The 24282-nt window shown below is 46.8% G+C and overlaps 1 protein-coding gene across 1 annotated transcript in view; it reads right to left on the reverse strand.

Annotated features, from left to right (window-relative positions):
* LOC146817937 (uncharacterized) overlaps positions 1-24282 on the reverse strand; it is a 1667073-nt gene that overhangs the window by 23343 nt on the left and 1619448 nt on the right. Inside the window, exon 9 of the mRNA XM_085609716.1 lies at positions 6672-6903. Within this exon, the coding sequence (XP_085465842.1) occupies positions 6672-6903 (232 nt within the window). The remainder of the gene's footprint in view (positions 1-6671; positions 6904-24282) is intronic.

Genomic DNA, 24282 nt, shown 5'->3' on the forward strand with positions numbered 1-24282 from the left:
CGCGCCTAATCTTCTTCAGCACTCTGAGCAGAAGTGGTATAGGCTGAAAGGCGTACAACAGACCGCAGCTCCACTCGCGACGAAAGGCGTCCCCGAGCGAGTGCCGCCTTGGAAACTCCAACGCGTAGAACTGCTGACATTGCGCGTTCTCTTTGGTGGCGAATAGATCTAACCAAGGCTCTCCTCACTGCTGAAAGAAGCCTTACGCCACGTCCGAGTTTAGACGCCATTCGTGATCCATCATGAACCGGCGGCTGAGTTTGTCTGCTCTGGCGTTCAGAGAGCCCGCCAGATATTGGACCACCAGGGTGATGCTCTGATGTTCCAGCCAAGTCCAGAGGCGCAGAGCCTCCTGACAAAGGGTCCACGACCCCACCCCGCCCTGTTTGTTGCAATACCACATGGCGGTGGTGTTGTCCGTGAACACCTGCACTACACTTCCCCGGACAGAGGGAAGGAATGCCTTCAGTGCAAGTCAGATCGCTCTCAGCTCCAAAAGGTTGATATGGAGTTGAAACTCCGCCGGAGACCAGAGTCCTTTGATCTCCGCCTCTCCCATGCGGCCCCCCCATCCCAGGAGATACGCATCCGTCACTACTACGTGCTCCGGTTGGGGTAGGGAGAGGGATCTGCCACTGACCCAATCGCGGACCGTGAGCCACCACTGCAACTGACTTGCAGTGGCCTCCGAGATCAAGACACGGTCGGACAAGTTGCCCCGATGCTGGGCCCACTGAAACTTCAGGTCCCACTGCAGAGCCCGCATCCGCCACCTGGCGTGATGTACCAGCAGGATGCAGGAGGCCATCAGACCCAGAAGCTGCACACCAACCTGACCGTAACCCAGGATAGAGGCCGAAAGATGGGAATCAGAGCCTGAATATCCCGGAACCGCTGTTCCGGAGGATAGGCCCGGAACTGCGCCGAGTCCAGAACCGCTCCGATGAAGAGGAGCTTCTGGGAGGGACTCAGGTGTGACTTCAGCACATTGATGGAAAACCCCAGCGAATGCAGGAGGTCGGCCGTAGTCTGGAGGTGGGAGACGACTGCCTGGGGCGAACCCGCCTTCAACAACCAGTCGTCAAGATAGGGGAAGACTGGAACCCCTAATCTGCGCAGATGAGATGCGACCACTGCCATCACTTTCGTGAACACCCGAGGGGCACTGGTGAGGCCTAAGGGGCGCACTGTAAACTGAAAATGCTCTTGGCCCACCGTGAACTGCAGGTAATGCCGGTGGGCCGGCAGGACGGGAATGTGGAAATAAGCGTCCTGCAAGTCCAACACTCTCCAGGGTCTAGGGCAGCCAGAACCTGAGCTAAAGTAAGCATCTTGAACCTCTCCCTCCAGAGGCGTTGACGCTCCTGAGGTCCAAGATAGGGCACAGGCCCCCTTTGCCCTTCTTGGGAACCAGAAAGTAGTGGGAACAACAACCACAACCTACTTCTGGACCAGGAACGCGCTCGATGGCCCCCTTGGCCAAGAGGGCCGTAACTTCCTCCTGTAGAAGATTCAAGTGATCCCCCGACATGCGGTGGTACTGTGGTGGCATGGCTGGAGGGGTCGCCACGAAGGGGTGGGAGTAGCCCCTTCGGACGATTTGCAGCACCCATCTGTCCGACGTGATGGAACACCAGTGGAGCAGGTGATGGCGAACTCTGCTTCCCACTGGCGTGGAGTGGGCCTGACAGCACGGACTAGGACGGGTTTGAGGCGGATGCTGCTGGGGTAGATGTGGACAGATCGGCACGTTGTCCCCCCCGTACCGCCTCAGCGGAATCCACGTCCGCAACCGCATGGAGGTTGGTTCTGCGGCCTGTGGCTAGGCGGACGTGAGTGGGCGCCCCTTCCTTGGCTACGAAAGGAGCGAAAAGCAGAAGTTTGCGGCCGCGGGGCCAAGAGGCCCAAGGACTTGGCTGTAGCCTGGGAGCCCTTAAAGCGCACCAGCGCACTATCCGCTTTTTCGCCAAAAAGGCGACTGCCATCAAAGGGCATGTCCATAAGGGTGCTCTGGACATCCCCAGAAAAACTCGTGGACGACAGCCAGGCCTGGCGGCGAAGCGCCACCGTGGTCGACATTGCCCTACCCAGCGAGTCCGTATGTTTAGTCCATATCGGATAGCGTGCCGCGCTGCATCCCGCCCCTCGGCAAGAGCCTGGGCGAGCCATGTCCGGGCCTCCTCTGGACACTGGGGCAGCACGTCCTCCACCGTATCCCACAGGGAGTGGGAATAACGGTCCAAGAGACAAGCAGTGTTAATAGACCACAGTCCCAAACTAAGGGAGGAGAACAGCTTCTTACCAAACTGTTCCAGTCTCTTGGATTCCCGATCCGGAGGAGCGGACGGGAAGGAGGTCTGGGAAGTAGAGGCCTAGATAACCAGGGTCTCGGGCGTGGGGTGCATGGACAGAACACTGGGGTCGCGCGGTGCAGGGCGGTGGCGCCGGGCCACGTTCCGGTCCACAGGAGGTACTGTGGAGGGCTTGGACCAAGTGCCCTTCAGAACGTCCACTAGTGCTTCGTCAAACTGCATCAGAGGCTCCGAGGAGCTTGCTGACGGTTGGAGCACTTCAGTGAGGAGGTTCGTCCTCATGGCCATAGCAGGTAGCTACAGCCCAAGGGCTTCGGCTGCCTTGCGCAGCACCACAGTAAATGCAGCACCCTCCTCTGTCGGAGGAGAGAAGAAGCCAGCGTCAGGGGAGGTATCAAGACCACTGGCATCCCCCAGCTCGTCTGCCCAGTCCTCAGACCCCTCCCAGTCGTCACCGTCATCCGAATCCTGGTAGACAGGTGGAATGATCGGAGCCGGGCGGAAGCTGAAATTGTCACCCATTGGCGTTGGGTGCGGCGCCGCATGGCGCCGCTCCGACGCCGGGCCCGGACTAAACTGGGGAACGGCGTCGTCCGGGGATGACGCCGGGGGTGACACCGGAGTCGGCACCGACGGAGGGGTCGTGAGGTCGACCAGTGCCGACAGGAACCTGTGGCATCGGGACCGGAGTCGACGACGGCGCCAGGGCCGAAGCCGCCGGCCCGCTAGGTCCCAAAGGCGCGCCGGCGGGCATCGACGGCAGAGCCAAGCTCCTCATGGCCATGAGGAAGGCACTGATCTCTGCCGGAGTCGCGTCAGTCCCAGGGACCGGCGGGTATTGGGACGGACGCGACTCCTGCGGCTCCAACGGAGCTGCGTGGGTGGTACCACCTGAACCCTCGTCCGAGTCGCACGACCGACGAGGGGAGTCCGAAGAGCGATGTCGCCGCTTGGACTTCTTACTATGCTTCGACTTACCCGAAGACTTGGAACCAGACGAGTGGTGGTGATGGCTGCGGCTCCGCGACCGGTCTCTCGACCTCCTCCTCGACCTGGACCGTGAACGGCACGGAGCCGACTGCCCGAGCTCAAGTAGCTTGTGGGACTGCTCCCGCCTAGCCTTCGAAGTCAAGGCCCGGCAATCGAGGCACGACTCGGAATCGTGGTCGGCCCCAAGGCAGTAAAGGCACCGGCGGTGGTGGTCCGTAACCGACATCAGTCGGTGACAGGAGTCACAGGGTTTAAAACCAGGCATCCTACCGGCACCAGAGTCGAGTCGAAGAGAACAGACCAAAAGAGTCCAAAAAGTTTTAGTCAAAAAATGACTAAAAGGGTATCAAAGGATCGGCGCTGTCTGGCGCGGAAAAAAGAAGAACTGACGTCAGCGCGCAAGGGCGGCGTCTAAATACTCCGACGTCATTCCGGCGCACGACGCCGATGACGGACGCGGAGCTGCAGACGATGCCTAGCGACGCGCAAGGGTATTGCTGACGAAAATCTTTCCGGATCCAGCCTGATGCCTGGGGATATTCTAAGGTGAGGAATCTAACTAACGTGTTTCTTTCAGATACATGTCTAAACAAGCTTTGGCAAAGCCAATACATTTGGTGTTCTCCGGCAGTCTTTTGCCAACTCTTGTTTCGGTTTGTCAAAAGAAGAGAGGGGCAGAAAGACATATGGAATGAAAGATAAAAGAAATGAAAGAAGTAAAAGAAATCAAGAAGGAAAGAAAGAAATGAAAAGAAGAATGGAAAGATGACAAGAGAGAAAGGAAGTAAGAAGGAAGCAACTAAAGAAAGAAGCAAAGAAAGAATGGAGAAGGAAAGAAAGAGGAGGGAGGAAAGTAGGAAATACATTTAAAAAACTGTAACAAGGGCTGCAAATTAAACGTGATAAAGGCTAATTTTCTTCTTGGGCAAATTGTTCAAGAAGCTGCTCGATGTTCCTTAATCTAAAAAAAACATCGACTAAATGCAAAAATATGTTTAGGTCACAAAAACACACTATAACATGCTGCTCACTGAAGCTGAAGAGAAGGAAAGGAAAGGAAAGGAAAGGAAAGGAAAGGAAAGGAAAGGAAAGGAAAGGAAAGGAAAGGAAAGGAAAGGAAGCAAGAAAGAATGGAGGTAAGACAATGACGGAAAGAAGAAAAAAGTAAAAAGAAAGAAGAAAGGAAAGAAAGAGAGAAAGAAAGAAAGAAGGAAGGAAGGAAGAAGGAAACAGAGCAGGGAAGAAAGAAAAAAGAGCAAAACTAATAAAGACAGATAGAAAGAAGGAAATAAAGAAAGAAGGAAAGAGACAGAAAGAATTACAGAGAGAAAGAAAAAAGAAAGAAAAGAGAGGAAAATGAAAGAAAGAAAATAGAGAACAAATAAATGAAGAAAAAAGAAAGAAATGTGATAAAAAAGTAAAGAACAAAAGAAAGAAGGCAAGAGTGAAAGAAAGTATGAAAGCAGCAACTAAATGGAAGACAGAATGAATAAGGAAAGAAAGAAAGGAGGAAGGAAAGTAGGATATAAACGAAATAATGTAAGAAGGGCTGGAAATTAAAGATGATAAAGGTTCATTTTCTTCTTGGGTAAATTTTTCAGAAAGCTGCCGGGTGTTCTTCAAAGTAAAAAAAATTGACTAAAGGAAAAATAAAAAGGCAAGAGAGAAAAACGTAAGAAAGAAGCAACTAAAGAAAAAACAAAGAAAGAAAGAAAAGGGAAAGAATTAAAGGAGGAAGAAAATTAAGAAATAAATTAAAAAACACAATATGGGCTGGAAATTAAACATGGTAAAGGCTAATTTTCTTTTTGGACAAATTGTTCAGGAAGCTGTCAGGTGATCCTCAATCTAAAAAAAAACATTGGCTAAAGGCAGAAATATTTTTGGGTCTAAAAAACACACTCAACCCTTCACTCCCTGGCATTGAAGGTAACTACTTTGTTTATGGATCTACTCATTGTGAATGGGTAGCATGCCGTAACCCAAACTAAAGTCTGCCAATGATTGAGGTGGTCTGACACATTGCCCTTTGATGCATGCTTGAGTGGGCTGGAGAAAAATATGGATGACACAACCACAGATGAATGAAGTATCACTGAAAACCCCTACAAGTAGCTATGTCATACACATCATTTTAGTACAATCAAAAAGTCTCGGCTAACACAGACCTAAAAAATCCAATCATTCTGCTATAAGCTGCCAGACTCTTGCCTTTGAGAAAGGAAAGGAAAGGAAAGGAAAGGAAAGGAAAGGAAAGGAAAGGAAAGGAAAGGAAAGGAAAGGAAGAAGGAATCAAAGAATGAATAAAAGAAATACAGAAAGAAAGATGGAATGCTTGTTCTAGGTTTTCAGCAGCCCTTTGTTTCTCCCGCCCATAATAGTTGTTGTTTTTATCCTATTGCCAGGGAATAAAACAATGCGCTGTGATAATAGTTTGCCAATCAGATGCTTGAAATGATCCAAGAAAGGACAACCTTTACCTTTAGCAGATTTTAGAGTGTGTGTGGACAAACAAACACCCTGAACTGTTGGGAATGGTCACTGAAACAGGTGTGTGGCATCATAGGTTGTAAATCAATAATAGGTACTGGAATAGCATGATCCTTCACTCAAAATACTTAAAAAAAGAAAGGTGTTAAATGTTGCATGAAAATGCCTAGCAACATCTGACTCGACAGAACACAAAAGCAGGAAGTGATGGGGCTAGCTTCTTCCTATCTCTATGATAGGGTCTATGAAGAACAGGAACAACCATGTAGGAATAGTATTTAAATAGTGTATGCTGGGTAGGAAACAATTTCTGCGGGAAAAAACATTACTCACTCAGTAACAAATGGGAAAAGGAAAATGGGCAAGGAGGTAATGCTATCGTTGTCTCAATGGAATAAACAAGAGATGTACAATGCATAGAAAGTGCTTCCCCAGAAATGTTGTTTAATTCTTGCAAATATAAAGTTTTTTTCATGTTGATTTTGCTTGTGTAATAAAAATGTTCAATGTCCCCTAGAATTGTCACACCTCACAGTACTCACTGTGATAAGGTTTGGGGGAAACATAATGTTCATTTAAACAATAATTTTTCGAAAACTAGTTCCAAATACGCAGACGTCCTAGTATTTAAAGTTTCGTATACTTACAAAAATTGTCATTAAGTGGCAAAACCTAAACAAAGCATGAAGCTACTTAATAGCTCTCCTACCCTTTTCAGTGAATTGCTACATTATAATTTCAGAACAAAATACAATTTCTGGATCAGTCGCAAGTTGTTAAAGAAAATTAAACCTTGATGGAAATATAATGATAAAACACAGAAATTGCTATATTTAGTGTAAATCTAGCTGATAAAAATGCCAAAAAAGACTCACTTACCTCCGAAATAGTCACCCTTTGTTATTGTTATCTGTGTAGAATAATCATCAAGTACAATCACTCCTGCATCAATTAGGTACATCTTTTTTCCAATCGATCCGTTGCGAAAAATGATATCATCCTTATGGAAAACTTCAAACTTTAGTTCACTTATAATGGCGGTTATAATATTTGCATCTTTAAACCAAGGAACTTTCCTCACTAGATGATGACAATTGTGAAACATCACCTCCTTGTATCAAGAGACAGTGGAAATATGTTATGGTCAGCGAAATACAAAATACAACTTATCAACAAATACATTTTATTTTTTAGTCATTCAAATTAGAAAACAATTTGTATCCCACATCTATGTAAAGTACATAATGAGTAATGCTCTTAAAAAACACTGACGAAGGGTAGAATGACACACATTCCCAAATGTTTTAACTCACCTTACTTCAAGGTAGGTGTAACAAATACCCATCTGTGGGGAGAAATTTTAACCTCCCAAATACCATTTGCGAAAGCAGAATTCTTTCTAATCTCACGTTTCATCTTTCCACTAGGCACATTTTCCTAGAAGATTTACCTGCTGACATTTTACACATTTGAACACTCCTGCACAAAGAATATTTCTCTAAACTTAGGCATAGGAGTCCTTCTTTATTGCTTGGCATTCCAAACTTTTACATGAATAACAATATAAATGAGAGGAAATTAACATTTTGTCAATCTAATATTCCAAATATTAGCAATTGTACTACGATTCGGAAATTAAGGGGGTGATTTAAAGTTTGGAGGACAGCGCATTCCTTTGCAGTCAAGACAGACTACCCCATTTGCCAACAGGGTATTTAGGGTCAGGAGGACAGTCAGCTTTCTGTCGATGAAGTCTCCATTAGCTCGATCAATGGAAAGCTACCTGTGGGAGCCTGATGGAGTAGAGGCCGTTGAAGTAAAGCCATCACACCATCCATTCAATTAGAGAGGACAGCCTGATTGACTATTTTCTGTCCATCACTACCAGACAAGATGTGGTGGTGAGGGACAGAAAAAAAATATTGACTACCATGCTCTGGATTTAGCTAAAACAAGTGAGGGAGTTCTGCAAAATACAAATATTGTAAGTACCTATCTGACGGTCAAGTGATCTTAAACAGAATGCATTTGAATTGGAAGATCGTTTACACATTTAGGGATCTAGGAAGCCAAGTACGTGGTAACTTGGTCGGTCTCAATGTATTTGTGGTACTTGAAGTAAATGAAGAGAAAACTAGTTTAACGACCATAGTGACATGTGGAGAGGGAAATGCTCCTGCAATCCAGAGTGCTAAACTCTGTAAAACGTTTTGTACAAGAAGTATAAGTATTTTAAACAGGCTCTGTGATGAAGGGAAAACCACTGCAAAGCTCTGAGGGAGTTGTGCAAAATACAAATATTTTAACTACCTTTTTGAAGGTCAAGTGATTTTGAACAGAATGCATTAGAACTGGAAGATCGTTCCACATTTAGGGACCTAGGAAGCCAAGTCAGTGATTACTTGCTCAGTCTCAATGTATTTGTGGTACTTGAAGTAAAAGAAGAGAACAAAAATTTAAAGAGTGCTAAAGTCTGTAAAACATTTTGTACAAGAAGTATAGGTATTTTAAACAGGCTCTTTGATGAAGGGAAAACCACTGCAAAGCTCTGTGTATATCTGACATGTGAATGAGCTTCCTTAAAAATGCAGTCTTTCATAAGGCTTCTCTTTCATAAAGCTTAGTTTTGAATTTGTTGCAGTTTTGATAACCCAAGCAATAGTCTGTATGTGTGAAAGAAAGTGATGTTTCGCCACCTTAGAAAAATTGTTCTCAGGGAAAGATATAATTAATTTTATCCTTGAGGTGGCAGAGGAAGCTGCATTAATCTAGACTTTAAAGCTTGGGCAGCCTTCAGAAGAAAACGTAAAGAGGTCAACTACTGTCAAGTTGAACGTGGGGTCTTTAATGAGGGTGTCCAGAGTGTGCTATGCCAACGCTGTTTTTGCCTACTCACATTAGCCCTGTTTTACAGGAATTCAGTTTCCGAAAATGTTTACTCATACATTGCTCGAAACACACCAAACAGTTGGAGAGGTCAGCAATAGACATAGGTGCAAGAAGATCAAGCCACAATATTAGTTAAGTGTTGGAATGGGTAACATCCAAAAGCCCTGATGATGTGGGCTAAGTGTCAAATAGAACTGGGGAGGAGTTGGCCTAACGGCTAGGGCGCTCGACCTCGGACCTGGGGAACTGGGTTCGAGTCTCGGTAATGACGTTGAACTTCCTGTGATTCTGGGCAAATCACTTAATCTCCCCGTGCCTAACAAAAAATGAATGTGTGTCTTCATGTAACGTAACTGGTGCTATGTAAAGCGCTTTGATACCTGATTGGATTCGGGTCAAATTCGCGCTATATAAAACTCTGCAAAAAAAAAAAACTGTTAAAAAACTAGGTTGATAATGAGGACCTGGAGAACACTCCATTATTCCGAAAGATTATTGGAATAAAATGGGGGAACGGCAACTGTTTGAGAATGGACTTGAAGAAAGCATGAAACCAGACTAAAACTCTCCCAAAGACATCAATCTCTTTTTTTTTTTTTTTAAGTGTGAGTTTATTGAAACCACAAAGATATGACAGCAAATAACCATAATAGATTATAAGAAATAGGAATACTGGTTACAATAAACATTGCATCCTAGAAGAAAAAAAATAAGGAAAGGGAAAGAGGGGGGAAGATAGGAACAATATAAATCTGATTTAAAAAATGCGAAGCAAAATGAAACAGTCAGAAGAAAACATTGCATGTAATAAAAATATCAAAAAAGGGTATACTATATGTAATCATATGAATATAATATGCAGTACAGCAATATTTACTCAGTAAAAAGACAACGATACAAAATCATGGCGGTTTACGGACATCATCTGATGTTCTCACAATGGTATTAGTGAAATTATTTGAGGAGGCCGTGGCAGATAAATATGTTGTGAAAGGTAGCCAAAGCAAATCCCGTTTAATTGCTAAGGATACAGGGGTAACATAGTTAGTGTCTAGTCTATGATGGAAACAGAGGGCATTCCACCAGGCTTGAAAGCAACTTTATCCGCCTGTTTCCAATTGGAAGTAATTAAATGCAGGGCTATAGCAAGTAGCAAATCAAAGAGTTGAGAATGAGATGGGGAGTTAGGCCAAGAGGGGATAGAGAACCTAGAAAAGCATTAGGGAGGGAAAAGGAAATGTTAGTATTAAATATTTTATTAATTTGTGACCAAACTAGATGCCAAAATTTGTCTATATTGGGGCATTCAAATAACATGTGTTTTAAATCAGCCTTAAAGCATGGACAGGACCAGCATGATGACGGGGTAGTAGGGGAGAAGGAAGCTAATGTTGCAGGCGAAAATAATATACGTTGATATACAAAATAAAGGGTTTGAGTGGTATTGTCCGCCCGTGAAGTTTTGTGAATCTTTAGCCATAGTTTGTCCCATAGAGAGACAGGCCAACATTGCGAGAGATCTTTTTCCCATGCCAATTCAGTCTTTGTTTTGCACCGCACCGAAGAAGATAATAGACATTTGTAAAGGGAAGATGCAGAAGGGGAGTTATTCATTAAAGGAAATAATGTAGAATATGTGCTAGGAATATCAGGAGAAGGTGGAAGTAACAAAAGATAATGAGAAAGAGAAGGAAGCAAAAGATCATATTGTTTTTTGGAAGAGTTAGAAAGAGCAAAGTTAGATTTAAGATCTGAAAAAGATAAGGGTTTATTATTAGATAAGAGTTGAGAAATCCAGGCCAGCCCTTTGGAATGCCACGATTTCCAATAGAAAGTCCGATTTTTAATGCATAACAATTTATTATGCCAAATGGGTTGTTGAGAAAGTGAAACAAGCGAAGGATAGGAAGAGGGTAGAAGGGGAGATAATAGTTTATGTGTATGCGAAATGACGGAATGACGTAAAAAAGAGGTGTTAGCGGTGAAAGCAAGGGATTCTAGAAAGTCAAAGGGGGAAGTAAAGAATTTTTCCATGCGTAACCAAATCGGGGGGTATGTAGAAGAATCAGAGGAAAGCCATTGAGAGGCTTGTTTTAAAGAAAATGCATAATGATAAGATTTGAAGTCAGGAAATGTAAGTCCGCCATTTGATTTATCTTTTTTAAGAGTGGATAAAGCTATACGAGAGGGCTTGCCCTTCCAAAGGAATTTTGATAAAATGCTATCAATTCTTTTAAAATAATAGTCCGGGATATGAATAGGAATCATTGAAAGAGAATATAAAATAATGGGAGCAAGCATCATCTTAATAGAGTCTAATCTACCCCACCAGGAGAGAAAAAGGGGGTGCCATTTAGTAATTGAGTCACTAAGTTTCTTAGTGAGATAATTAAAATTCTGTTTCAACGTTTCCGAAATAGTAGGGGAAAACCATAAACCTAAATATTTTAATTTTGAGGGTTGCCAAGAAAAGCCAGTGTGAGAAAAATAATGTTTGAGGCACAAAATATTAAGGGGAAGAACTTCACACTTATCTCGATTTAGGCGATACCTGAGAAATGAAAGGGGAAAGAGAAGTATCAGGATTGGAACAATATAAAAGAATATCATCTGCATAAACAGACATTTTGACTTGATGGGAGCCTAGTTGGAAGCCTGTAATTTGAGCATCCTGTCTAATTTTAGTAAGAAATGGTTCCAACGCAACTACAAATAAGAGAGGTGATAAAGGACAACCCTGACGAACACCTCTAGAAAGAGAGAAGTAATCAGAAACTTTACCATTAGCAAAAATAGATTCTTTGGGACCAGAATACAACAGAGAAATCAATTAGATCAATTAGGGAGGGAACCCTATCCATTTTAAGGCATGGAACATAAAGTCCCGAACCTATCCTATCAAAAGCCTTTTCAGCATCTAAAGCTGTGGCAGCGAGCGGGTAATCTATGGAAGAGGCCTTACTAAGAATATTAAAAAAGACTCTACAGTTGTCAGAAGATAAACGAACCTTTACGAAGCCTGACTGCTCCGGTCCAAGAAGTTCAGGCAAAACAGGATCAATACGTAAAGCAAGAATTTTAGCAAAAATGTTGTAGTCTGTTGGACTTGGCCCTTTTTCCCTCATTTTTTTCATTTTTGTAGTGTTAAGGGGCAGGTGCTCCCTTCACCCAAGATGGCTGCCACAGGCCCCTGCTACTGCGGAGTGGCCTGTCATAGTAGCACCCTAGCTGCCAGGAGCTGGCTGGGACCCCACAACAATGTTGCGACACCAGCCTGCCTTTTTTGTCCTATACCTAGAGTGGGGAAGCTCCTGGAATGTGCTGGAACCTTCTAGAAGAAGGGTGGGGTTTTACTTTTGCCGCCTTAGGAGGTGGTCACCTGACCTAGGGCTACTTAACAGAGGGAGGGAACTTTTTCTAGTTAGTTGGGGTAAAGCAGACCTGGGGAACCCACGCAGGAGTTTTAGGCGGTAGGGCCTAGACAGGGACTTATGCCTCTGAAGGTGACAGGGTTTAGGCACTGCCCTTTAAGTGAGTGAGGGATCCTGTACTACCCACTGATCTGGCCCAGCGATAGGGAGACCCCGGAATGACCTGCCAAGCCTGACTAGGAGGGAACTAGTCACCAGCTCACCCCCCCCCCCAAGGAACAGAACTTTTAAGGGCGCGAGAACCAACTGCGCCACCAAGACTGCAAAGACCTACTTCTGAAACTACTGCTGAAACTACTGCTAGAAGTTACTGCTGAGACTTCCTGCTGAAATTCCTGCTGAAACTTAATCTTGGAACTTTCTCTTCAAAATTCCCTGCTGGACTGCTGGGGGATCAACCAGGTACTAGCGCTGTGACCCCTGCGCTCCCCGACCTTGCCTGGGATCCCCCTAGTCAGTCCTGTGCCAGGCGCTGGTCGCCGAAGTCGCCGCTTAATTTCAGCCCCCCCCTGCCTGGGGAATTCGAGGCGCACTCACCGCTGCGGCCCGGGGCCGGGAAACTGCCTCCCTGTCTTCACCGGGGCCCGCGGAGAAGCCCGGGGCCCCGCCGCTGCCGTCGCAGCCAAAGAATCGCGATCCCCGGCACCGGGAAGGCCTCGTTGGGCCCAGGCGTCTCGCCGCGGCCGCGTAGGCCTGAGGCCAAGCACTCGCATCACCTGACGGGGGCGGACTGCCAAACGCCGCCCCCGCCGCAGCGCCATTGGTGGATAGGGCCGCGCCCCCGCAGACCGCCCTGCCATTGGCGGCTGCGAGCGCGGACCCCTGCAGCCGCAAGAAGATCCCCAGAACCCCCAGTGAGGCCAGCGGAGCTCCCCGGTCACGTCTGACCCGACCGGGAGCCCCGCGCTTTGTACCCCGTGCCACTCCAGAAGTCCGTGAGGGAGGCCCTCGGCCCGGACATCGCCGGGCGGCCTGGAATCCCGCCGCGAGGTCCCCGCCGGGCAGAAGCACTGAGTAGCGCGAGGCACGTAAGGAGGAGGGAACCCCCCTCCCACCAGAGAACCCGTCGCCAGGGCCGCGTAAGGGCCGAAGACTAAGGTAATCGCCGGGGAGGAGGGCGGGAGGCCCCACGAGGCCCGGAGCACGCCCCTCCCCCGGGGAGATCCCCAGAGAAGTCTCCACCGCCCCACTAAGCTTGCCCGAGACTGTCGGACCCCGGACTGCCTCCCAGGGACAGCGCTGGGTGGGACTGCCTCCCAGGGACAGCGCTGGGTGAGACTGCCCCCCTGTAAAGCACCAGAGGTACCGAGCCACACGAACTGCCTGAGCCAAAGCACCGGTCCATAGCTAGGTGCAGCACTACGTTCTAAGAGCCTGGGTCCTGGGGCTATCACCCTGCTAAGTGCAGTGCCATGTGCAGCCCGCCTGATTCCTAGCGCTATTCATGGGATCTGTGCAGGGCTGGGTCAAATGACATATTTGGAGCGCTTGGGAATTGCTAGTTGCGGCGCTGTGTTTAACCTTGCCCTTTTTCACTGCGTTCAGGTATTGCCAGTTTAAAGTATAATGCCATGATTTGGAACCTGCCCTTTTTATTGTAGTCAGGTGTTGCCAATTTAAAGTATAATGCCATGCTTTTGAATCTGCCGTTTTATTGTAGTCAGATGTTGCCAATTTGAAGGGTAATGAAATGCCTTTGAATGTATAAGGGTACTGCCAGTGAGAATCTAATGAATTGCATTTGAACTAGATAAACTTGATTGATTTTTAAGTGAACCTACTGTGTGAGGTCAATTATTGTGTGCGCTTTCTGCTTCAGGGGATGTGTGTGCTGTATGGTTGCTTCACACGTAAGCCTTCGGGTGCCCGACCGCTCGAGTCACGCTACGCCTTTAGGGCCCGGTGACCCCAGGGCCTACATTGTTGGCGAGCGGTGGGATAAGGACCTGTGACCATACAGCACCCTCCAGTGAAGCGGAGGGCGCCGCAATTAGACGCCTATTGTGGTTAAGCTCTGCAACTGTTGATTACTGCCTTGATTGAATTCCACTGTCCAGACTGAGGGTGTAGAATCCCAGTAGCCGGAAACTGTCACCCATATCCTAGGATTTTTTTTTCTTCCTTAGTATCTAGGTCCCCGCCTGTCACGATGGAGTTCCGGTTAGCCGACCTCGAGGGGTACACCGTGAGGCAACTGAGGGAATTCGGGCAGGAGATGGGGGTGCCTGGGGTGCGGAAGGTCAGAGGACCGGAACTCCGCACCGCCTTAAGGGCATGGGTAGAAGCCCACCCAGAGGGAAGAGGGGATGAGGGACAGGAGGCGCAGGATGCCCCTCAGGAGGAGAGCGCGCAAGAGGTACTAGACCTGATCAATGGGGATGTGTCCGAAAAGGGGCCACCAGGGAGACGTTCTGGGGCCAGCAGTAGGGCAGGGTCCAGGAGAAGCGCGTCTCCAGAGGAATATGAGGACAGGAGGGAGGACAGGCGGTTGAAGTGGGAGCTAGCCAAGTTAGAGCAGGAAAGAGAAAACAAGAGATGGGCAATGGAGGAAAAGAGGATGGCGCACGAGCTCCGGCTGAAGGAGTTGGAGCTGCGTGCCCTCCAGATGAATGTGTCCAGTGAGGACACTGGTGGCAGCATACCGGAAGCTCCACAGGAGCTAGAATTTTATTTACCCCAGGATGACATCACCAGGGTGTCTAAGGAGGCATTGGTGGGTGACCCCGAAGGGGGTGGTGCAGGGATCTCCCAACCCAGCGAGGTGGGAGAAGTGGCAGATAGCCCAGCTAGGTCCCAGGGAGAGAGGGTTGTAGGGCCTCACGACCTATCTATAGGAAGGCGTGAGACGGGGAGGTGTCCCGAGGTGCCCCAACCGAAGTCTCAGGGCCTGGAGAATTTCGCAAGGGAGCCCCAGGTTGGGAGCCTAGGCTGTCCCGATGTGCCATCCAGTGCAGTGGAGCCCCTAGTGTCAGGAGGACCCAGGGTGACTGTAACCAGCGCGCCTGAGGTTCTGGGGTTGGCCCAGTTTCAGGGTTTAGATCCTGTGCTGGGATGCCAGGCTCAGGGGTTGCCTGACCTGGCGGGTGGGGCCTCTGCTAACAGGGTCCCCTCGAAATTGACTTCCAGGGGTACCTTTCCCGGTGGGAGGGTGCGGAACTCTGGGAGGGGGTGCAGTGGGAGGAAGGTCTCGCCTCGGGCACCGACTCAGCCTAAGGGTTTAGACCCTAGGTTGAGGAATCAGTTGAAGGGTCAAGGCCCTAGACTGAGGAGGAAGTGGTGGTCTGAGGGTGCCTCACAGGGTAGGGTGAGGAACCCCAGAAGGAGAGTTAGGGGGAGGAGAGCCTCGCCCCTGAAGGCTGGTCAGCCTAAGGGTGTGAACCCCAGGAGGAAGGACCAGAGGCAGTTTAGGACTGCAAGGAGGAGGACCGGAGTGGTCAACAGGCCCTACAGGCCTGGGGCTACTGCCCCCCACTCCGCGAGATCACCCGGGCCAGAGACATCTGGACGGCCCAGGGGCCGGTCCTGGCCACAACTAGCTAGGGAGCCCCAGTGGGGTGGTTTCGTTGGTCCAGGGAGGTTTGAAAGGGAGCCCTCGGGTTCCAGAGCGGAGGAGAACCTGCGGGTGCTTCTACCGTTGCGGGCCTGCGTCCACCTTCTCTCGCCCCAAGCAGGGAAGACCATCAAGGCATTGATCGGTCTACCCTGGCTTTCGGCTGGGGGGGACGTATGTTGGACTTGGCCCTTTTTCCCTCATTTTTTTCATTTTTGTAGTGTTAAGGGGCAGGTGCTCCCTTCACCCAAGATGGCTGCCACAGGCCCCTGCTACTGCGGAGTGGCCTGTCATAGTAGCACCCTAGCTGCCAGGAGCTGGCTGGGACCCCACAACAATGTTGCGACACCAGCCTGCCTTTTTTGTCCTATACCTAGAGTGGGGAAGCTCCTGGAATGTGCTGGAACCTTCTAGAAGAAGGGTGGGGTTTTACTTTTGCCGCCTTAGGAGGTGGTCACCTGACCTAGGGCTACTTAACAGAGGGAGGGAACTTTTTCTAGTTAGTTGGGGTAAAGCAGACCTGGGGAACCCACGCAGGAGTTTTAGGCGGTAGGGCCTAGACAGGGACTTATGCCTCTGAAGGTGACAGGGTTTAGGCACTGCCCTTTAAGTGAGTGAGGGATCCTGTACTACCCACTGATCTGGCCCAGCGATAGGGAGACCCCGGAATGACCTGCCAAGCCTGACTAGGAGGGAACTAGTCACCAGCTCACCCCCCCCCCCAAGGAACAGAACTTTTAAGGGCGCGAGAACCAACTGCGCCACCAAGACTGCAAAGACCTACTTCTGAAACTACTGCTGAAACTACTGCTAGAAGTTACTGCTGAGACTTCCTGCTGAAATTCCTGCTGAAACTTAATCTTGGAACTTTCTCTTCAAAATTCCCTGCTGGACTGCTGGGGGATCAACCAGGTACTAGCGCTGTGACCCCTGCGCTCCCCGACCTTGCCTGGGATCCCCCTAGTCAGTCCTGTGCCAGGCGCTGGTCGCCGAAGTCGCCGCTTAATTTCAGCCCCCCCCTGCCTGGGGAATTCGAGGCGCACTCACCGCTGCGGCCCGGGGCCGGGAAACTGCCTCCCTGTCTTCACCGGGGCCCGCGGAGAAGCCCGGGGCCCCGCCGCTGCCGTCGCAGCCAAAGAATCGCGATCCCCGGCACCGGGAAGGCCTCGTTGGGCCCAGGCGTCTCGCCGCGGCCGCGTAGGCCTGAGGCCAAGCACTCGCATCACCTGACGGGGGCGGACTGCCAAACGCCGCCCCCGCCGCAGCGCCATTGGTGGATAGGGCCGCGCCCCCGCAGACCGCCCTGCCATTGGCGGCTGCGAGCGCGGACCCCTGCAGCCGCAAGAAGATCCCCAGAACCCCCAGTGAGGCCAGCGGAGCTCCCCGGTCACGTCTGACCCGACCGGGAGCCCCGCGCTTTGTACCCCGTGCCACTCCAGAAGTCCGTGAGGGAGGCCCTCGGCCCGGACATCGCCGGGCGGCCTGGAATCCCGCCGCGAGGTCCCCGCCGGGCAGAAGCACTGAGTAGCGCGAGGCACGTAAGGAGGAGGGAACCCCCCTCCCACCAGAGAACCCGTCGCCAGGGCCGCGTAAGGGCCGAAGACTAAGGTAATCGCCGGGGAGGAGGGCGGGAGGCCCCACGAGGCCCGGAGCACGCCCCTCCCCCGGGGAGATCCCCAGAGAAGTCTCCACCGCCCCACTAAGCTTGCCCGAGACTGTCGGACCCCGGACTGCCTCCCAGGGACAGCGCTGGGTGGGACTGCCTCCCAGGGACAGCGCTGGGTGAGACTGCCCCCCTGTAAAGCACCAGAGGTACCGAGCCACACGAACTGCCTGAGCCAAAGCACCGGTCCATAGCTAGGTGCAGCACTACGTTCTAAGAGCCTGGGTCCTGGGGCTATCACCCTGCTAAGTGCAGTGCCATGTGCAGCCCGCCTGATTCCTAGCGCTATTCATGGGATCTGTGCAGGGCTGGGTCAAATGACATATTTGGAGCGCTTGGGAATTGCTAGTTGCGGCGCTGTGTTTAACCTTGCCCTTTTTCACTGCGTTCAGGTATTGCCAGTTTAAAGTATAATGCCATGATTTGGAACCTGCCCTTTTTATTGTAGTCAGGTGTTGCCAATTTAAAGTATAATGCCATGCTTTTGAATCTGCCGTTTTATTGTAGTCAGATGTTGCCAATTTGAAGGGTAATGAAATGCCTTTGAATGTATAAGGGTACTGCCAGTGAGAATCTAATGAATTGCATTTGAACTAGATAAACTTGATTGATTTTTAAGTGAACCTACTGTGTGAGGTCAATTATTGTGTGCGCTTTCTGCTTCAGGGGATGTGTGTGCTGTATGGTTGCTTCACACGTAAGCCTTCGGGTGCCCGACCGCTCGAGTCACGCTACGCCTTTAGGGCCCGGTGACCCCAGGTCCTACATAGTCTGTATTAACTAAAGATATAGGGCGATAGTTTTTACAAAAAGAAGGGTCCTTGCCTTCCTTAGGAATTAAACAAATCATAGCATCTTGAAAAGTGCCTAGAGACGATCCATTCTCAGTAAAGAAATTGAATAAAAGAAAAAGTTGGGGGAGAAGAAGCTTGGAAAAATGGTCATAAAATTCAATGGTAAAGCCGTCGGGGCCAGGTGTTTCACCTCGACGTAAAACCGACACAGCATGAGTAATCTCCGCCAATGTGACATCTATCTGCAACGGTTCAAAATCAATATGTTGTGAGGGAGGAGGACTAATGGATTGAAAATAAGAAGACAAATCTGAGGTAAGAGGTCGGGTTTCCGGAGTGTAAAGAGTTTTATAAAAGGACAAAAATTCAGACAAGATATCTTCATCATTAAGAAGAATATCTCCATTAGAATTGGTCAGGAAATTTATCCGAACTCGATCCTTACGGGCTTTAAGATAATTAGCCAGTAATTTCCCCATTTTGTTCTGACCTCCATAGTAATGAGCACTACTCTTTAGTAGATAGGAGGAAGCTGCCTCCGTGGAGAATTTGTTAAAAGCAATCTTAGCAGTAATAAGGTCTTTCAAAGAAGTTTCAGAACAGGAATGATAATAGGCATATTCTAGTTTTTTTATTTGGGCAAGTAATTGAGCCGAACGTTTCTCAGAACTCTTTTTCTTCTGAGAGACAAAATTAATAATGAAACCCCTTGCGGCTGCCTTGAAGGAGTCCCAAATCATAGCGGGAGAGGAATCAAGAGTTGTATTTATGGTGAAGAATTCTGAAGCGAAAGAACTGAATTGGCTGGAAAAGTTAGGATCTATGAGCAATGAATTATTAAATCGCCAGCGTCCAGCAGACGAAGTGTAAGGAATTAGATCAAAATCAACAAAAACCGGGGCGTGGTCCGAAATTAAAATGGAACCAATTTCAGAGTGGAGAACATGTTGCGTCAGAGGCTTACTAAAGAAGAGGTAGTCAATACGAGACTGTGATTTGTGTGGGGGGGAGAAGAAGCTATACTCTCGTAAGTCAGGGTGACACAGTCTCCAGATATCAACCAAAGGTTTCTGGTGAATGACAGAATTAAATTGTGAGTGCATTTTATGATGTACAAATCTAAATGGGGAATTCCTATCCAAAATGGGATCACATATTTGATTACAATCACCGCCAAAAATAATATAATCATCATCAAGTGAGAGTAATTTATCAGAAATCTGTAACCAAAAAGTATTGTCAACAGAAACTGGAGCATAAACATTAAAGAAAACTAATGGTATCCTATTAATAAGTAACTAGACAATAATCCAACGGCCATCAGAGTCAATTTCTTGAGACATAAGAGAGACATCCAACTTTTTATGGGAAAGGATGAGAACACCCATTTTTCTTACCCAGAGCTGGAGAAGAAAACACATTGCCGACCCAACTCTTCTTTAATTTAGTTGCTTCAGTATCAGATAAATGGGTTTCTTGAAGGAAAGTAATATCAGTTTTTAATCGAGCTAGATGGGATAATACTCGCTGTCTTTTATTAGGATGATTCAAACGTTTAATATTCCATGTGATGACTCTGAACTCAACTTTATATGAAGCAAATCATGAAACCATAGACATACAATGCAATAAACAATTGTAAGAAGAGAACCAGTAGATGACTAAGAATTAATAAACAGATCCATAAAAAGGTAAGGAAGGAAAAAAGTGAAAACAGTAAAATATATAAAATCAATACGGAGAGAGCATAGAGAGCAGAAAATATGGATTTGGGAACACTTAGATAAAATGGAGATAGGAAAAAGTAGAAAGAATACCAAAGGAACAGAACAAAATATTAAAAAGAGGCGGAATTCGAATGCATTCGAAGAAGAAAAAGACGAAATAGAAAAAGTAAGTAAAAGAAAGAGAAGCAAAAAGAAAAAGACAACAGAAAGGATGGATATATAAAAGGGAAACATACCTACATAGGGAGCAACCAAGCAAAGACAGGGAGGAGGGTGGAACCACATGGGGTGGACGACGCACCAGGGATCAGCGAAGCGGAAGGTCGGGAAGGCCTCATAAAGCAGAAATAGGGAGCCTGTGACGACAGAATTGAATCAGCATTAGAAAATTTGTACATAAAAACATTAATCAGGTAACTGAGGAACATGAAAAGACAAAATCTAAAAAAGGGGAAGCACAACAAAAACATCTGCAAAAAAGAAACCATCAACAATTTACCAAACATTTGAATGGAAGAGATAAAAAATTCAGACAATTTGCTAGTGAGGAAACCATATGGAAGAGTCAAAGAGCAGAAGTCGAACCAGAAGAATCCATAGTGGCCGGCTTGCAAGAATTAATGAAACTTTGCAAACGCACAGGATCCTCATATGCGATGGTTTTGTTATTATATGTGACTTTAAACAGGCACGGATGGAAAAGACCATATCTAGCTCCAATGGAGCGCAAGTCTTCACGCATGTTCAAAAAGGCTTTGCGCCTGTTAGCAGTGGCTTTAGCATAGTCCTGCGCAAAGAATAGTGATGAACCAGACCATGTAATTTTAGGAGATGCTCTAACTGCTGAGAGAACCTTCAACAGATCTGTGTACTCGAGAAAGTATATGATGACTCCTCTAGGTCGTGAGGCAGGCATAGAATGAGCTGGAGGGCGACCCAGTCTATGTGCACGTTGAATGCATATGAAGCAGCTTAGGGAGGAATGACTTGAAAAACGCAAGAGAGTCTGTCCCTTCAAGACCTTCTCCCAGGCCATAAATGCGTAGGTTATTGCGCCTACTTCGATTTTCCAAGTCCTCAACTTGCTTTTGAAGTGTGGAAACTTGAGAATGGAGATAAGAAACAGTAACACTGGTTTCTTTAAAAGAGGACATATTATGCTCCACTGACGAGACCCTAGCCTCCAGTTGAGACCAATTGTCCGTAAGAACTTGTAGCTTAGTGTTTGTTTCTTCCATAAATGGTCGAAGAGCTCTAATCTCTTCCAACAGTAACTCCATTGATACCGGTGAAGTCGATTTAGGTGGTGATGGAGGATCTTTCTTTAGGCGTTTAGTGTTGGATTTTCCTGAAGCGGTGGACGAGGGCTCCATTGCTGTAGTTAAATTGAGAGCTAAGAAGTTTTCTAATTTAGAAAGTTCTGAGAAAATCTTCGAATTGTTTATAAAAATGCGTTTTGGTTTGGAGAAAGAAGAATGTGATGTCTTTGTTCTACCTATAAAACTCTGTTAGCACAATCCGAGCCCGTAATAGTGTACTAGTATTCAGACACAACGAGCGGGCACTAAGTGCAAAGAGGTATGGCAAGGTAAAACAGGGAAGACTCCGTTCGTCAAAAACAAAAACACTTGTTCATAATCTATCTCCGTGCCCTTTGCAAAACAGAAATATGACTCGTATAAAAGTAAACCAAAAAGCTGAAAAATGTGTCAAAAAGGGGTTGTGCCACATTCAACTACGTCAGCATATGAAAATAGAAGAACACGAAACTGAATGAAGTGCGTCAGCAGGTAAGTATGAGGGGTAACTCAGTAGCAGCCTCCGTGGAAAATCATATTAATGGCAGTGGAAAACAAAATCACCACAGTGTGGGAATAGTGCATCTCATAGACAGGCTGTGAAAAGCGAAAAAGTCCCCATAGAAATTTGCTGAGGAAGGTGCAGAAAAGTTAAAGCTTCACAATGCCCCAGGTCTCCTTATAGAAGTGGCTGCCACACAGCAGGGGGAGAAGAAATGGCATAAAATTAGCAAGGAGAAAGAGCACAATGTATTTGCATTGTTTGGCAGATGTTTTCCGTCGCTGTGAGGGAAACGCGTGTTCGCGCGATAAAATTCAAAATGGCGGCCGCATCTGAAACGGCGCCGCTTGAGCCTTTCCCTCAGGGAAAAGAAAGAGATTTTACCGGAAAAAGAGGTCGGCGAGGGCTCCAAAACATGCCTGAAGTATTCAGAACGGCATGGATGTTCTCCGAGAATCGGCAGCCGTCCTTGGAACGCCAAACCTTCCATACGGGTCCCGGAGCTTCACCCAGGCGCCGCCATCCCCTCAGGCGCCAATCTACGCCCCAGACATCAATCGCTTTAAGTCTTGTTAGTGGTACAGAGTAGACCACTATGTCTAGCACAGCAGACAAATCTCATAAGACTAGGCCTGCTGTGCCTCTATCATTGTAATACATTGTGTTCTTGGTTAAGGGTGGTAACTACTCACCTTAAGTAATAAACACAGTCCCTGTCAGAGTATACCACTAAACTCCCTAAAATAATTTGAGCTCAACTCCCTGGTAGCTTTGGAACAGAGAAGATAGGCTTAGAGGCAAAGTGTAAAGTGTTTATGCAGTTTCAAAACAGCAATACAGTTAAAACAGAACATAATAAAAATCACAATCCAATTTGCGAAAATAAAGAATATGTTAATAAACAAAATAACACACACACGATAAATAACATTACCAAAATCCAGTAAGGGGAACCAGAGATTTGAATTTTAAAACGATTGCATTAAAAATAGTGCCATAAAGCATTAAATGTCAAGTGCAGTTACCTGGTTGTGATAGACCAAGACCTACATGTGATTTGAGGCTGACCACGATGGAGTGCAGATGGATACAGAAGATGTGTTTGACTGCGTCATAGTTTTTATCTTGGAACCTAGGACCTGAATGATTTATGAGTCAGTAACCACTTGCAAACTGGTTACGAACCATTAAATAGGCTGTTTGTGATGTACAAAGACTCTCCAAATTAGTGATTCGTAAAATTACAACCCGCAAAGGAAGAATTGCGACTTCTTATATTAGCGGTTGGAACTACCAAATCGCTAAATGAGATTTCCAAATTGCAAGTTGGTATTTCAATGTACAAAACATTCACAAATAGGGAATTTTTGCACAAGAAAGATTCTATGAATTGGATATAGGTAGTAACCAGGTGCAAGGTATAAAAGAAATCCCAAAATACTTTGCAATGTTTCACAATCCCTTCACTCTTCCGGGAGCTCAACACTTTGTTTGAATGAACTGATGAGGAGGTTTATGCCAGATACAGGTTTACCAAAAAGTTTATTTTGAGTTTAATAAATGAGCTGCACTCTGGATTAAGCAGGCCATCCCAAAGCAGTATAGCAATATCTACACACAGATATTCAATTTTGATTAGTTTACACCTGCTAGCTTCTGGTATCTACCAACGCACTGTGGCTGTAGTAAGTGGAATTTCGCAAAGTACATCATGCAGGGTTTTTCATAATTTTAATGGTGCAATGTTGTTTAGCATAAATTCCAATATTTTTTTTTTATCAGTCCGGGAGAGTTGGAAAGTACCAAAATCGAATTTCATGTAGCAGCACATTTTCCACAGTGCTTGGTTGTGTAGATGGCATATATCTTGTAATTTGCCCACCCTCTGACACAGACTATGTATATAATATTCGTAAGAGCCAACATTCTTCAAATGTCAAGTAGTATGTAATGCAAAACGTCTGATCATAGGCCTACTTGCATGATACCCTGGAAGCACTCATGACTCTTACATATGTAGATACTTGGCATGTATGAGCGGCCATCAGGAGAAGAATTTGGAGATAGCTGGGTGTTAGGTAATTTCTATTCACATTTATACTTATGTGATTAAGTTAAAAACAGTATAACAGTAACCAGATGTTATTTTTCAGCTAATAGTGCATATTCATTAAGGCCTAGTATTAAGACTCCAAGCCTACAACTCCTAGACAAAGGAGATACCTTGTTGCCAAAGAAAAAAAGCAAAGAGCATTATAGAGACAACATTTGGACTTCCTAAAGCCAGATTTAGATGTCTCCATAGATGCGGAGGTGCTCTAGAGTATGACCTTACAACTTGTTGTAAGATTATAGGCATTTGGTTAATATAAAGCAAAACATTCCACCACATGTTAAAAGTAGTATTCATTCCTTTTTTCAGTTTATTCACAGATTTGTTTCCAAAATATTGCTTCCATTTAAACAAAGTGAATAAAAGCACATCATCTTGACAATAGTAATACAAATTTGTCATAGCTTTCTTCAGAGTTACGTCTTTGACATCCAATACTTGTCCGTCGATTAGAACATAGGGCAGCCTTTCCTTTTCCTCCCTCACTCTGCTGTCTATTGCTCCTAAACATAGCAGGCTCAAT

Source organism: Triturus cristatus, chromosome 6 (genome assembly GCF_964204655.1).
Source record: "Triturus cristatus chromosome 6, aTriCri1.1, whole genome shotgun sequence".
Lineage (NCBI taxonomy): Eukaryota > Metazoa > Chordata > Amphibia > Caudata > Salamandridae > Triturus > Triturus cristatus.